General features: G+C 38.2%; 1 protein-coding gene across 1 annotated transcript; it reads right to left on the bottom strand.

The window, feature by feature from the left end:
- Window positions 1-5,727: 5,727 nt before the first annotated feature.
- C1H1orf52 (chromosome 1 C1orf52 homolog) lies at window positions 5,728-12,988 on the bottom strand. Its single transcript, XM_057714503.1, has 3 exons — window positions 12,271-12,988; window positions 11,438-11,636; window positions 5,728-6,230 (listed from the first exon to the last, which is right to left on the bottom strand). Exons 1-3 carry the CDS (start codon window positions 12,544-12,546, stop codon window positions 6,157-6,159), a joined length of 549 nt encoding a protein of 182 aa, XP_057570486.1. The 5' UTR covers window positions 12,547-12,988; the 3' UTR covers window positions 5,728-6,156.
- Window positions 12,989-12,993: the final 5 nt, after the last annotated feature.

The following is a 12,993-nucleotide window of genomic DNA, read 5'->3' as shown; positions in this document are numbered from 1 at the left end:
GGTGGCAGCTTGGTGTACAGAAAAAAGACTTTGAAAACTCAAAAGCACCCTACAAATGTAAGGGCTTATTATCTTCCTTCGCCAACTATGGCGCAGTCTAGAGAAATTAACCCTCTCATTTGTTAACCTCAATAACAGGCTTTAACAGATCTGTAACCTTGGATGGCTCAGATAATTGTTCTAATTAGTTTGGTATGGAGGGAGGCAGGGGCAGGGGGATTTGGAGCTCAAGTAATTAAGCCTAAATTAAAAGAAAAAAAAATGAAGAGTTTATGCCTTAAGGATTTGACATGTGGATTCCAGATGTTATGGAAGAAATGTTACTGCTAACCCTTTTAGGCCACTTTTTGTAGTTAAGGAGAGGATTGGAGGGGAAGGCCTAAAGGCAGAACATGGTAAAAAGAGAAGGTTCCATTGACTGTGTGTGTGTCTGTGTGTATCCAGATTGAAAACTAGCAAAAACTAGCAACAGGATCTTAGAATCCCCCTGGTGTGGGAGTTATTTCTGAGTTGGCTTGCTTATACCTTTGCTGGCAGACAAGTCACCTCCTTAGTTGGAAGTGATTGTTTTGTTATTTCATTGCAATTTTTCTCAGCAATTCTAAATTTAAACTCCACAGTCAGCTGGGGAAGTTTGCTAGAATTCTGGTCCCGTTTAGAAATGGAGACAGGTAATTATGCCAGGAATAGAGCTGCACTTTTACTTCAATGATATGCACCAAATCCTCTGTTTCTTCTCCTTTTTCAGAAAATGGTAAACACAAGGAAAGGAACAGACGCTGGGTACCAAAATATTACAGACACACAGGAAATGACTTTTCAAATCCAGCCTGTAAACCTCTCATTTCGTGGGCTTGCCTGTGAGTCTAGAAAAGAGAGGAAAGATCACAGAGGAGACATTCCTACATTCTGGGAAGCTGTACCAGAGGACCTCTGGAGGCCTTCCCATGCCCTGTGCTGACTCTAAATTCAAGCCATAATTTGAAATGTTAGAGAAAAGCCAATGAAATTTGAGGCAAGATTTGTGGCTTAAAGCTATCTCGCTTTGCTAAAAAAAAGTTGACTTTGAAAAACAAGTGAAAAGCTAAAATATATTTTTGGAGGGAGAGATGTATTATTACTTTAAGGCTTTCAACTAAAAATACTCCAACTATGTGATAAATAAGCTACTAAATCACTGAAATATGCATCAATCTTCCTAAAACATTTATGCACTGACTCTCCTTTTATGTTAATCTGATCCATCTGAAAGATGTTTCTTGTGTGTTAAACAAATGCTGGGCCTCTGGTTAGTGAACTAGTTTTGTATTCATTAATTCTCCAAGTATTTGTATTCTGAGTGCCTTCTGGGGCTAAGACATTCTTAGAATCAAACACACACCAATCAATCCACTGATTCCAGTGCAGTGAGGAAGGAACCTGGAGCCAGATGGCCTGCCTTTCCCAGCTCTCCTAACCTTGAGCAAATCACTCAACCTTTCTGTACATCAGTTTTCTCCCCTGAAAAATAGGGCTGGTAATAGCACCTACCTCATCAATTTAAATGAGTTAAAACACGGAAAGCACAGAGAACAATGCCTGGCACGTAGTAAGTACTCAATAAATGTTGGCTATTTGTTTAGTACTGAGCATGGGGGAAAGCAACGTACAGGTGCAGACAGATAAATAGAACCAGGTGAATAAAGGAGGGAATACTTGAACTGCTTCTTGAAGGCAAAAAGGGAGGTTCACTAAGTAGATGGAGAAGCGCCAGGCCAAGCAGAGGGTGTAAGTGAAGGCACAGAATGATGAAACTAAATGGTGTATCTGGGGAACTGTAAATGATTCATTAGAGCTGGATTAACAAGTGTGTCAGAATGAGGGGAGAGAACCCTCAGGATTTACCGGTCAAGCCCATGTAATGGGAAGTAAGGCAGACGGTAGATTTCTGAGTTGGTGGTGATGCCATTAACCAGAAACAAATTATAGGAGGTGGTGTGGGTTTTGATTCAATGTGTTTGATTTTGGACTTATAGTATGTGAGGGGCCTTTGAGACCCAAGCAGAAATGGTGCATAAATCTGGAGCTTTAGAGCATTCTGCTAAGCATATAGTGCAGGGAACCATCAGAGGGTTACTGATTGTGGTAGCCATGAACTTGGCTGACACTGTCAAGAACCAGTGCAGAGAAGAAAACGACGTAGGGTACACTGGCATCTGAGGGCAGCTGGAAGAAAGGGAGCCAGAGAGAAGAAATAAAGAGAACCTGGAGAACATAGGGTTCTGGAAGAAACCAAAGGAGTAAAAAGAGTTTCACATCAATTAGGATGTTTTTGACTGAAAATGGCACAAAACAAACTGGTTTAAATTCTCAAGATTTATTGGTCCATATAACTGAAAACACAAGCCTCAAGAGGATCACCCATAAGCCCAGGTGAGGAATTCTCACCATCAACACTTCGCAGTTATACTGAGTGCCTAAATCTCTCCTCTGTGGACTGTACATGCAAATGCTTCTTGGTATCTCTATCGTTTTGCATTAAAATGCAAATGCAATGCCTCAAATTAGGGAAACTATCTGTGTGGAGGGAGACCAAGAGAGAAAAATGTAGAATACAATGCAAAGTTCAAAACATTTGCTGGGAGCATAATGCCTTTTTGTAAGAATGTTTGAACTTCTGTACTAAGTGATAATGGAGGGGTGAGAGCAATTCACTATGGATACAAAACTCTAAAATCCAAAATACCACCAATGATACATTTTAAAGCCCAGTGTGGATTTAAATTAGAGTTTTTAACTTATCAAAGTTGCTGAGTTCATTCAGATACCTATAAAAATAACTGCATTTTTCAACTATCTCTGCTGGGGCTTTGTTTCTAACCGAATTGTATGGCAACATGTCTTACATGTCCAAACCTGCATTGCTACATTCATATTTTAATTAAAAGTATATAGTTTGCAATAAAAAGAAACCTAGCTCTCAGCCATTGTATCCAACTAAGCACTATTAGTTTCTCAAATCTGTCTCTTCTCCAATGTCTTACTCAGACACTTACCACTCTATTTGGACCACAGCAAGCAGTCTTTCTGACTTGACTTGTACCCCACCTATCCATCCTCTGCATGGCCGCCAATGTAATTTTGCCAAAATGAAGATGAGTCCTTTGTTCTTCTCATAATGCCTTGCACCCAGTAGGTACTCCATAAATTTTGCATGGAATGGGATGCAGATTCCAGCCTGAGCTCTGAAGCTAACTCTCAGTGCATCTGTGAGTATATTGTTTCATCTTGCTGGGCCTATTTTCCATTCTCTAATTTGGAAATGATAAACCTGCCCCATTAAGTTTTTGGCAAATAAAATACTACTATATGATTGAACTTTATGAATTCAAAAGCACTACACAGCATTAAGGGTTAAGATTAGAAACAAGTCCAAGTGATATTAATATTTTAATGGCTAAAAAGCAGGGTAAATTTTCTCAGTAAAGTTCTTTGATTCTAGTTAGACTATTTTCCATAAAACACTATAGTTATTTATACTTTGAATTTTAAAATACGGCCCACAAACGCTTAGTTCTTTTCTCAAATTCTATCTTTGCACAAAAGAAGTCCTTCATGTCTGATGTGACTTAACTTCCTTATTTTAAAGATGAGGAAACAATCAGAAATATTAAATGACTTGATTCTCTAAAAAGGAAGCAAACTTGGAGAGGATTTTCCTAATCTTCATGGATTTTTAGAAGATCCTTTTCCACTGGGTTTTCACTACCCAAACCAAACAGCTCCTTGTACCCACATGGACACTTAAACATGTTCCCAGGACATCTCTGAAGAGGGAAAAAAAATCTATTCTCTAACATGGTGATAGATTTGCAAAGTGACATGAAAGTCCATTTTCCAAACTAGGGATATTTCTGCAGAAGGTAAAGCAATCCATAAGCAAGTTCATTTCTCCTGTCACTTGGCCATATTTTGAAAAGAAACTTGAGATATAAATGGCTGAGTCTGACTGCCCCAAAATATTTAGCCTCCTTCTTCCTCTATTCCCTCTCCCCCTCCTAAATTAAAACTGGCTTGACCTGAACTCACATAGGTGGACATCTCCTTGCTTAATAATATCACAAGTGTAGCAACTACCTGCCCTGTTTAAAATCAGAACATTTACCCCCTCCAAGGAAAAGTGGTGTTTGTTTCTCCCCTCCCCTGTTCTGCTAACTTCTAGAAGAGGCACAAAGCATCACTAGGGACTGATCTAGTGATCTTCTGTTCTCTGTCACAAACTAAACGATACAAGGTAGGAGTTGAATCAATGAGTGGTAAAAAGAGGTTAAAAAGATTTTCAGAGAGTGGCTTGCTAGGCTTTTTTTTTTTTTTTTTGTATGAGGCTTGTTTTCATGCTAGTTTCTTAAATCTTGTAATATTTCAATAATTTCTAAGATATCTGTTCCACCAATACATGCATCAGACTATAGGTTTTTCCAGATTTGGGAATCAAAACTTCATAATTCCATTTGTTTGTCACATTGGATTCACGCTTTACCAGTTGATGCCACTCCCTAGTACATGATACCATTGCACTCCCAATTTTTCATGTACAAAGAGTACAACCTTAAACAAAAAGTTTCTTGCTTTATCAATTACTTCAACTTTGGGATTCAGATACTTGTAAACCTAGAGGATAAGCAGCTGTAGAACTGGATTTGTAAGTTTAAGATTTAGTGGAAGCCATCATACTCAGGTCCCCTCCTCAATCCACAAAACACTGTGACTGGCACACTTTTAATGACTTTCACAAATTTTAATCTACTTGATTCATGTTCTCAACAAATTTTACAGTTTTTTGAAGGTTGGTTTCAGTATGGGGGAAAACGATCGGACTGAGGATTTTTTAAAACTCAAAAATGCCCTGTAATTAACTCTTGTCTCTTACAGGCATAAGAATCATGGAAAGATTGATGCAGTATATAACCTCTCCTTTTTATCTTTCAAAATGTTACACATGACTGCACTGCATTTAGGACTGTAGAAGTCAAATCTAAGATTATGACCTTCCTAAATACCTCGTTGATTTTATTACCATATGCAAAGCATTAAAATAGGAGCTGGATAGAGAAAACACAGAAATAGGGTTGCCAGAGAAAATATAAGATGTTCAGTTAAATATGAATTTCAGATAAACAAATTTTTAGTATAAATGTCCCAAATATTGCATATACTAAACATTCATTTGTTGTTTATCTAAAATTCAAATTTAACTGGGAGTCCAACTAGCACTAGCAACTCTTTGCAGAAGATCCTTATCTTTGGCAAGATTACTATTTAACAGGGAAATTAATTAATGATCATAACATAAGGCGTAATACAATAAGTGCAGTAATACAATCAGGGGAGAAGATCTCCACTGATTACCACAGAAGAGTACCTGGAAGAGATGGCAACTGCAGTTCCTAAAAGACTAAATTTTGGTTGGCAGATAGGTGGTTTAGTGTGGTATTTTTGGAGTTCAAGTGTCCTGAGTTAAATCCCAAACACTGTTCACTAGCTGTGTAACCTTTGATAAATTAATCTCTATTATAAAATGAGGCTATTAATACCTACTTTATTAGGCTGAGGATCAGAGATAATATACGCACAAAGCACCTGGAACACAGGAGGCATTGCCTAAATGGTAATACCCACTATCAGAATGTCACATGGCAAAGAGGGTACTTGTCACAAATATTCAAATGTTAATGTTATGCAGTAAGAGTAATATTGGTAATTTTATTTCCATGATCTATTTACACTGTACAAACACTGTTGAAAAGCACCCTACAAGTTCACAGTACATTACAATATATTTACTTTAAAAATATACTCCTTTATAAAAGGTTTATAGAACATTGGCATGTTAACATGGGACGAAACTCAAAGCATGTCACCAATTCCGTGGTAGCAAGAATGCTTCCAAGTGTTGTCAATTTCACAACCACAAGTCACCATTTGAGTTTTAAATACATACAAGTTTTAAATAAAAAATGAATCCTACAGTGGAAAGTTTCTGCAGCAATACTCATTAGTTAATTAACATACACTTTCATGGAGATGTTGTTTCATAATAATTTACAATCAACTTAATCTGCCAAAAAAACCCATTTCAACAAGTTTTTCAGTCCAAAAATTCTTGTCATTTGTTTTCTATTTTTTCTTCTTTGTTGGTTCTCCTGGTTCTATTTTGCGCTTTTTAGAAGTATGTTCGTCTTTTTCATCATCTTTAAACAGGAAAGGAAGAGTTTCAATCAACAATTTTAAAAATAATGTTAAGCATTAAAATTTCATTGACTCTATACCAAAATCATCATCTTCAACTAATGTTTCTTTCAAAGTTTCCCAAAAGAAAACAAAAATAATTTTCAGAACTCTGGTTTTAAATTGCAAGTAAAAATAAGGAATTCTTTCAATTGTAGTGTTATACAAAATTCACAGCGATCCTTTAGTGCTATATATTAAGGCAGCTTAAAATGAGAAAATCAAATTTATGCTGATAAAGCTATTCGCAAATATTCTACAGTACTTACATGGTGAATATTTAAATATATAATCTACACGTTAAGAATGCAACGCATTCTGTTCTTTTTTACAAAAAAAAGATGTCCGTTTACTCATGACATTATTTAAGTGGCTAGCTATCAACTAGTCTTTCCCTTTCAATCTGCTTTCTCTCCCTGCAAAACAATTCCCCTCCCTATCTCATCCCCTCCGCCCCCGCTTCCATTTTGAAGTTAAAAAAGCACTCACAGGTAGATGTTTCACTGAAACTGAATTTTCAGTTTTGTCCTATGTAGGTAGTTCTACTTTCTTCCCCATTCCTAGGAGGGTCAGGATATTGCAATGGCAAAAGAAAAACACATCCCCCTGCCCATATTATAGAGAATTTGGGGGGGGAAGGAGAGAAGAATCTCAAATTAAAACCATGCCCTTTACACTCTTCCAAAATGTTATTAGTATCTGTAGTTACAAAAAATTTCCAACTAATAAAAATATTGTAAAATCTGAAAGAGTGGGCCCATTTACTCAATTAAAACAATCCAACTACGTTTCAACAAAACACTAGCACAGAGCAGCTGCTAATTTCCATCTCTCTGAACAAACATGTGGCATTATTTTAAGAATGCCACATAGATGGAATAAATAACATGTTATGATTTATAAAATACAAATTTATTTTAAGCACATTACTAAATTCTTTGTACTTTATTTTCTCAATCAAGAGAAACTCAAAGTTCAATAACTACCTTGTCGTGGCCATAAAATATTTTGATGTTGAAAGGGGACTTCATATTAAAAATCTGAGGAAGCCACTGATATCAGAGCATAACCTTTTTTTTTTTTCCACTTCCCTTTTATTATTAACAGTCAAGCAAACAAACAATACCAGTCTTATTGTTATTACTTAACACTTCACATTTTCAAAAGGACTTTTACAGTCATTTTTACATGTTATTTCTCGATATTCTGATGGAGACTAGGGAGCTCTGTCACTATGCTTTTTTTAATTGGATTATAATTGACACACAATATTAGTTTCAGGTGTATAACAGTGGTTCGATATATTTATATATTATGAAATGATTACAATAAGCCTAGTCACCATGTGGAGTTATTACATTATTATTATTATTATTATTATTATTATACATTATTATTGACTATGCTGTTTATTACATCCCTGTGCCTTACTTATTTTATAGCTGGCAGTCTGTACCTCTTAATCCCTTTTATCTATTTCACCTGTGCCCCAACTCCTTCCCCTCTGGCAACCACCAGTTTGTCCTCTTTATCAATGACTCTGTTTCTGTTTCATTTGTTCATTTGTTTTGTTTTTCAGATCACAAACACATTATGGGAAAAACAGATTTAAAACCTTAAGCCTTCAATTCCCTTCTGCTAACTACCATACTCAGAATATTTCCTTTGTTGATGTGGACAATTAGTAACAACAGCAGGTAATGCATCTTCAAACACAGCATGGTGATGTTATTCATGTATTTCATAGAGCACTACAGGTCTATGTAGGCAGTAAGATAAAGTACAAGTCAGATCAACGAATTATCCCAGGAATTGACAAACCAAAGTGGGTTTATCACATATACACGAAAATACTTGCTCTACAAACCAACTGATAAGACACACAGCTTAAACAAGCCAAGGCCTTTGTTTTTTAATTGGAGTTTAATTATCATCATGCTCGACTCCTGAGATTATTTTCAGTAGTAATATAAAAATTGAAATTACTTTCTAATTCTACTATAAAATGCACTGTTAACATATATTAAAAAGATGATCCTGAGACACTGATGCTTTTAATCTGTCACTTATTACAAGTGCATTTACTGAATAACAACAAAAACACAAACTACAGAGGTTGGAAAAATAACTTCCCACCAGTCACTGAACAGAAAAGCTACCGCCATCTAGTGATATAACAAGGCACTGCCTTAAAAAAAAAAAGACCTTGAGATATTCCATCATCAACTTTGCTATAGAGTTTTTTACTCTGTGCCATATACTACAGATGCACTAGTAAGGAAACAGTGTTTCTATTATGGAATTCATGTCACTTGAGGTAAACAAGTTTAAATTTTTAATAGAAACTAACTTTCTAAAATATTTTTTAAAAAAGCATTAGTTACTTTACAGGCTTTCAAGATTACACGTTAATTAGGCTCCAATAAATATCTAAGCCTTACTGATCTTTTTACAACCACTAAACAAGTGCTGATAAGTAGTAAGCCTCTATGATGAGTTTTGAATTTTTCATAGTTTCTTTTATATGGAAAGAGTAACTGGTAAAAAAAGGCCAAAGGGAAGAAAATGAGAAGGAAAAGTAAAAACAAAGTAATTTGATAATCCAAAAATGGGATAATTTAAGAGTGTGGAGCTTCTAACATAAGATATTTTATGAATTAAAAAAAAAGATGTTGGGAAATTGATTTGTGAACATGGTAAGGGAGTTTGAAATGGCAAAAATCACTTATAAGGAAGGTATTTATTACAAAAAGAAGATAGTTATATTCAACAACCAACATTAAAGCCGAAATTGAAGATTTCAGTATTATCTTTCAATCTCATGATTCACCTTTAAGCTGGCGGAGCACTGGGGTCTTTGTTTTTCTGATATTGCCAACATCCACTTTCTAATGGAGGAGCATCACATGATCAAAAGGTCACTATCTATGGGAATAGCAGCATCTCTGACATGTTTCCTTCTAACTGAACTTAAAAGGCAAGCTGGAAAAAAAAGATAATTCTTTCCACTTGTTTGTCCTGGTATATAAACCTTACCTTTTCCACACAGGAACAAAGATAGGAGAGCACCAGCCTATGACATTTTAGATTGAATATCAACTCTAGTGGCCTTACTGCCATTCTTCCCACAGGACAACTATTCCTCAAGCACTCTAGCTTGGAAAACATCAAGAGACTAAATCCCAGTTTAATAAGGCATCATTTCCATTTAAAGATCTGAATTTGAATTCCTACTCTGCCCCTTCCTAGATGTGTGAATTTGGGCAAATTCTTTAATCTGAGATTGTCTTCTTGTCTGCAAAACAGTAATGATGAATCAGGTACCACTTCTGTACTAGGTTGCTAAGAGTGATAAATTAGAAAATTTGGGTAAAGGTACTATTTTAGAGCTTGGCATTTTCTAATTTTGTGACCTTGGACAAGTCACATAAGCTCACATTTCAACATTTCCCTATCTGGTTTCACAAGGTGTTGTAAGGATTAAAGGTAATTTATGCAAAAACTGATTTTTTTAAATTAACTATATAAAGATACTATAAAATACTCCTATATGTTCACTTCATTTGGCATCTCCAAAAAGATGTCATTTACTGAAGATGTGCCTTCTCTAGTGACTTCTAATTCACACTGGGAAGTCAGTGAAAGGAATGGAACAGCCAAGTAGAATCAAAACTGGAGAGTAATATCCTTTATAGCAAAAAGAGGATCCACTTCAGAATGTGTATTGCATTTAACTGTCACATCTCTTTACTGTCCTTCAGTCGAAAATATTTCTTCAATCTTTCTTTGACTTTCATGACCTTGATACTTTTGAAGATTCAGCTCGTTATTTAGTAGAATATCCCTCAATTTGGGTGTGTTTGTATTTGGCAGGAATATCACCAACGTGATGCTGTGTTCAAGTGACATTCAGTTTTGATTTGTCCTATTACTGAGGATGTTCACTTTAATGCTTGATTAAAATGAAGTCTGCCAGGTTTCTCCACAATGTAGTAACTCCAAAATGAAGTTACTATTTTTTGGAATTAAGAAGTATTAATTTTGTGAAGAGATACTTTGGATCTGAATAAATATCCTATTCCTTAAAAAAACACAAACAAACAAACCAAAACTGGAGTAAGAACTCCTACCAGTTTGTTACCCTTTTTCTTGAAACCAACAAAATTCTCTGCAGTTGTAAAGGAGCTAAGTAAGTAAGCAGTTGTATTATGGGAAGGTCAGAAATTTGTTTAACAAAAACAGCACACTCTTTCATAAAAATGATAGTCCAATAATCCACTGAATACTTACAATGTACTACAAACTGTATTACAAACATAAATAATACCTGGACCTTGCTGTTTAAGGAACTCATTTTCATAAAGGAGATAGACTTATGAACAAATAATCACATAAAAGGTGGTAAGTGCCATCAACAGCATTAGCACATACAGGGTACAGAGGAGCAAATAATTAACTGAGGACTAAGGTGCAATGTATATTAAAAGGCATGGAACCATAAAATAGCATTATCTATTCAGTTTTGATCTTAAGATCTTGCTACAAGGGGGCCATTTGAAATGAGGGTGGAGAAAAAGGCAGGGCCTATCACAGAGGGCTGATTCTGCTGCTGGTGAAGGGTTTTAAGCAAGTGAGGTAGGGAGTGAGGTGGGGGGTGAGATGAGTGGGTAAAAGTATGGAAGCAGAAATTACTGTGATTACTTACAGTCCAAGCAAGAGATGGAATTACCATATTATGAACTAAGGCAAAACAACTAAGTCATTATCTTATTACTATTTTTAATTACTATGTAGTAATACTCAGGTAAATTCATTTTGTGACACTAATTTTGGCTCTAAAGCACAACTGCTATAATATAAAATGAAGCCATCAGAACTTCACAGCTGCAATCACAATGAAGAGTTCATGAAATAACTCATGAACGCTATAAGGCACCATACATCACATATACTACTGGTTGAGATAGCAAAGATTTCACTTTAAATCCTGAATATTTTATCACCTTTTGCAAATAATATCACAGCAAAACCACAGCAAAAGATATCCAAAGACCAGCACAATCAGTTTGCTAACTCAACAGATTTAAGTTTCATTCATTAAATAGCTCACTCTTTTAAAACTCATCACAGGGACCAAAAGGTATTACCACTGGAGTCTGACTTTCCTTACCTGATTCCACCGTCTCCTCCCCTTCTGGTAGAAGCCTAGCTCTCTTAGCATTCTGTGGGGCATCGTCACCATTGTCCTCATATATGTTAGACCATTTTATTGCCATATCCAGCTCTGGAGGGGGAGGTTTCTTCTCAGCAGAGTAGGTCTCCGGAGGTGGTACATAGTTTGACTTCCATATTTTGAATTCCTTTGGAGGCTGTTAAGCAAACACATTAAGAAGCACTGTGACGAACCGAGGTTCCTATAATCAGTATGGGCACATGCACCTCCCTGCCATTCGCTTATTGTTCGGGCTGACTTTTTTTTTTAAGGTTTAAAGACATACTTTTCCATCAAAATCACAATACTGTTAAGTGAAAAGCCAAAGGGTTCCCTATACGAATAAAGCTAATAACTTTTAGTTACCAAAGAAGAATCCAGTCTCAGAGATACTACGCCAAGGCTGACCCCTTCAGGAGGCTGCAGCAGACACTGTCTTGGAGGCAGCACCGCAGGCACTTCGGCGTCAAAGGGAAGGGGTCTCGGGGAGAAGCTGCAGCAGGGGGGCGGGGGAGTCACCACCGTTAGTCCTCGCCGCGCGGGGTCAGGGCACCGAGCGCGGAGGTTTGGGTCTCCTCACAAGGGGGCGGGGGCTGCGGGTCCGGTCTGACACCCACCAGGCTAAGGGAGGGGGCCCGGGCTCCCCAGGGCAGGAGGCGGGAGAGGGTGGTGCGGCATCCCGCAGGGGGTGACTGCGTGTGGGGGGCGGACAGCTGGTCCCCAGGAGGGGGCTCAGGAGGAAGGGGGCGGAGGCCGGGACCTAGGTCGGGAAACGGGGTCGGGGACCTCACCTCCTCTGGCGCCTTGACGACGTGCCTCTCCCAGTCTATCTGTTTGTTGAGCGGATTGTAGAGAAAGGCCGGGCGAGTCACGCTCCGGAACAGCTCGTCTGGTCCAGGCAGCCGCTTCTCCGCCTTGTTCCCGCAGCCGCCTGCCGACTTCGCTGGATCCGGGGCCTTACGACTCGTCTCCTCCGGCTCGCTGTTATCCTCCTCGTCTGAGGAGCCTGAGCTGCTGCTCCCGTAAGCCGCGAAGTAGCTCAGTGGATCTTTCTCCTCCGCTGCCATGACGGCTATGCGGTTGACCCAGGGCTCCGCCGGAAACCGGAAGCCGTTCCAGGGCCCGCCCCTCAGTTGGTCCCGCCCCAAGCCTCGCTGACAGGCCGGGGGTCTGCGCCCCCTGGCGGCTGTGCTGTGCTCCTGCGCCTGGGCTGAAGGACTGCGGCTGGAGGCGGGGCCGCACACGTACCCAAGCAGGGGTTACTAAAGCTCTTTTCTGAGGACCCCTGAGAAGAGACAGATCCTGAGGTAGTGGTCCCAACCAAACTTTCGGATTCAGTAAGAATTTATGAAAGGCACATAAAGGTAATTTTGTATTTTCACCGCCACCTTAAAGCCCTTGCCCAGAGAGACCAGGATTTCTTCCTGATCCTGCTGCATCTCTTCTTCAAAATAAAATTACTCTGTGTGCTTCCCTCAGCCGTCATGGAAGACCTCTATGGGTAAGTGGATTTA

This window comes from Hippopotamus amphibius, chromosome 1 (assembly GCF_030028045.1).
Source record: "Hippopotamus amphibius kiboko isolate mHipAmp2 chromosome 1, mHipAmp2.hap2, whole genome shotgun sequence".
Taxonomy (NCBI): Eukaryota; Metazoa; Chordata; class Mammalia; order Artiodactyla; family Hippopotamidae; genus Hippopotamus; species Hippopotamus amphibius.
The sequence above is the reverse complement of the archived record's forward strand: the minus strand, read 5'-3'. Positions and strand labels throughout refer to the sequence as shown.

Bases quoted from the DNA above. Each gene is read 5' to 3' on its own strand.
- C1H1orf52 (XM_057714503.1), bottom strand. From the start codon at position 12,546: ATGGCAGCGGAGGAGAAAGATCCACTGAGCTACTTCGCGGCTTACGGG. The intron at 11,637-12,270 runs GTGAGGTCCCCG...TTTGCTTAACAG, and splicing joins TCGTCAAGGCGCCAGAGGAG to CCTCCAAAGGAATTCAAAAT. The intron at 6,231-11,437 runs GTAAGGAAAGTC...TCCTGTTTAAAG, and splicing joins GGAGGAGACGGTGGAATCAG to ATGATGAAAAAGACGAACAT.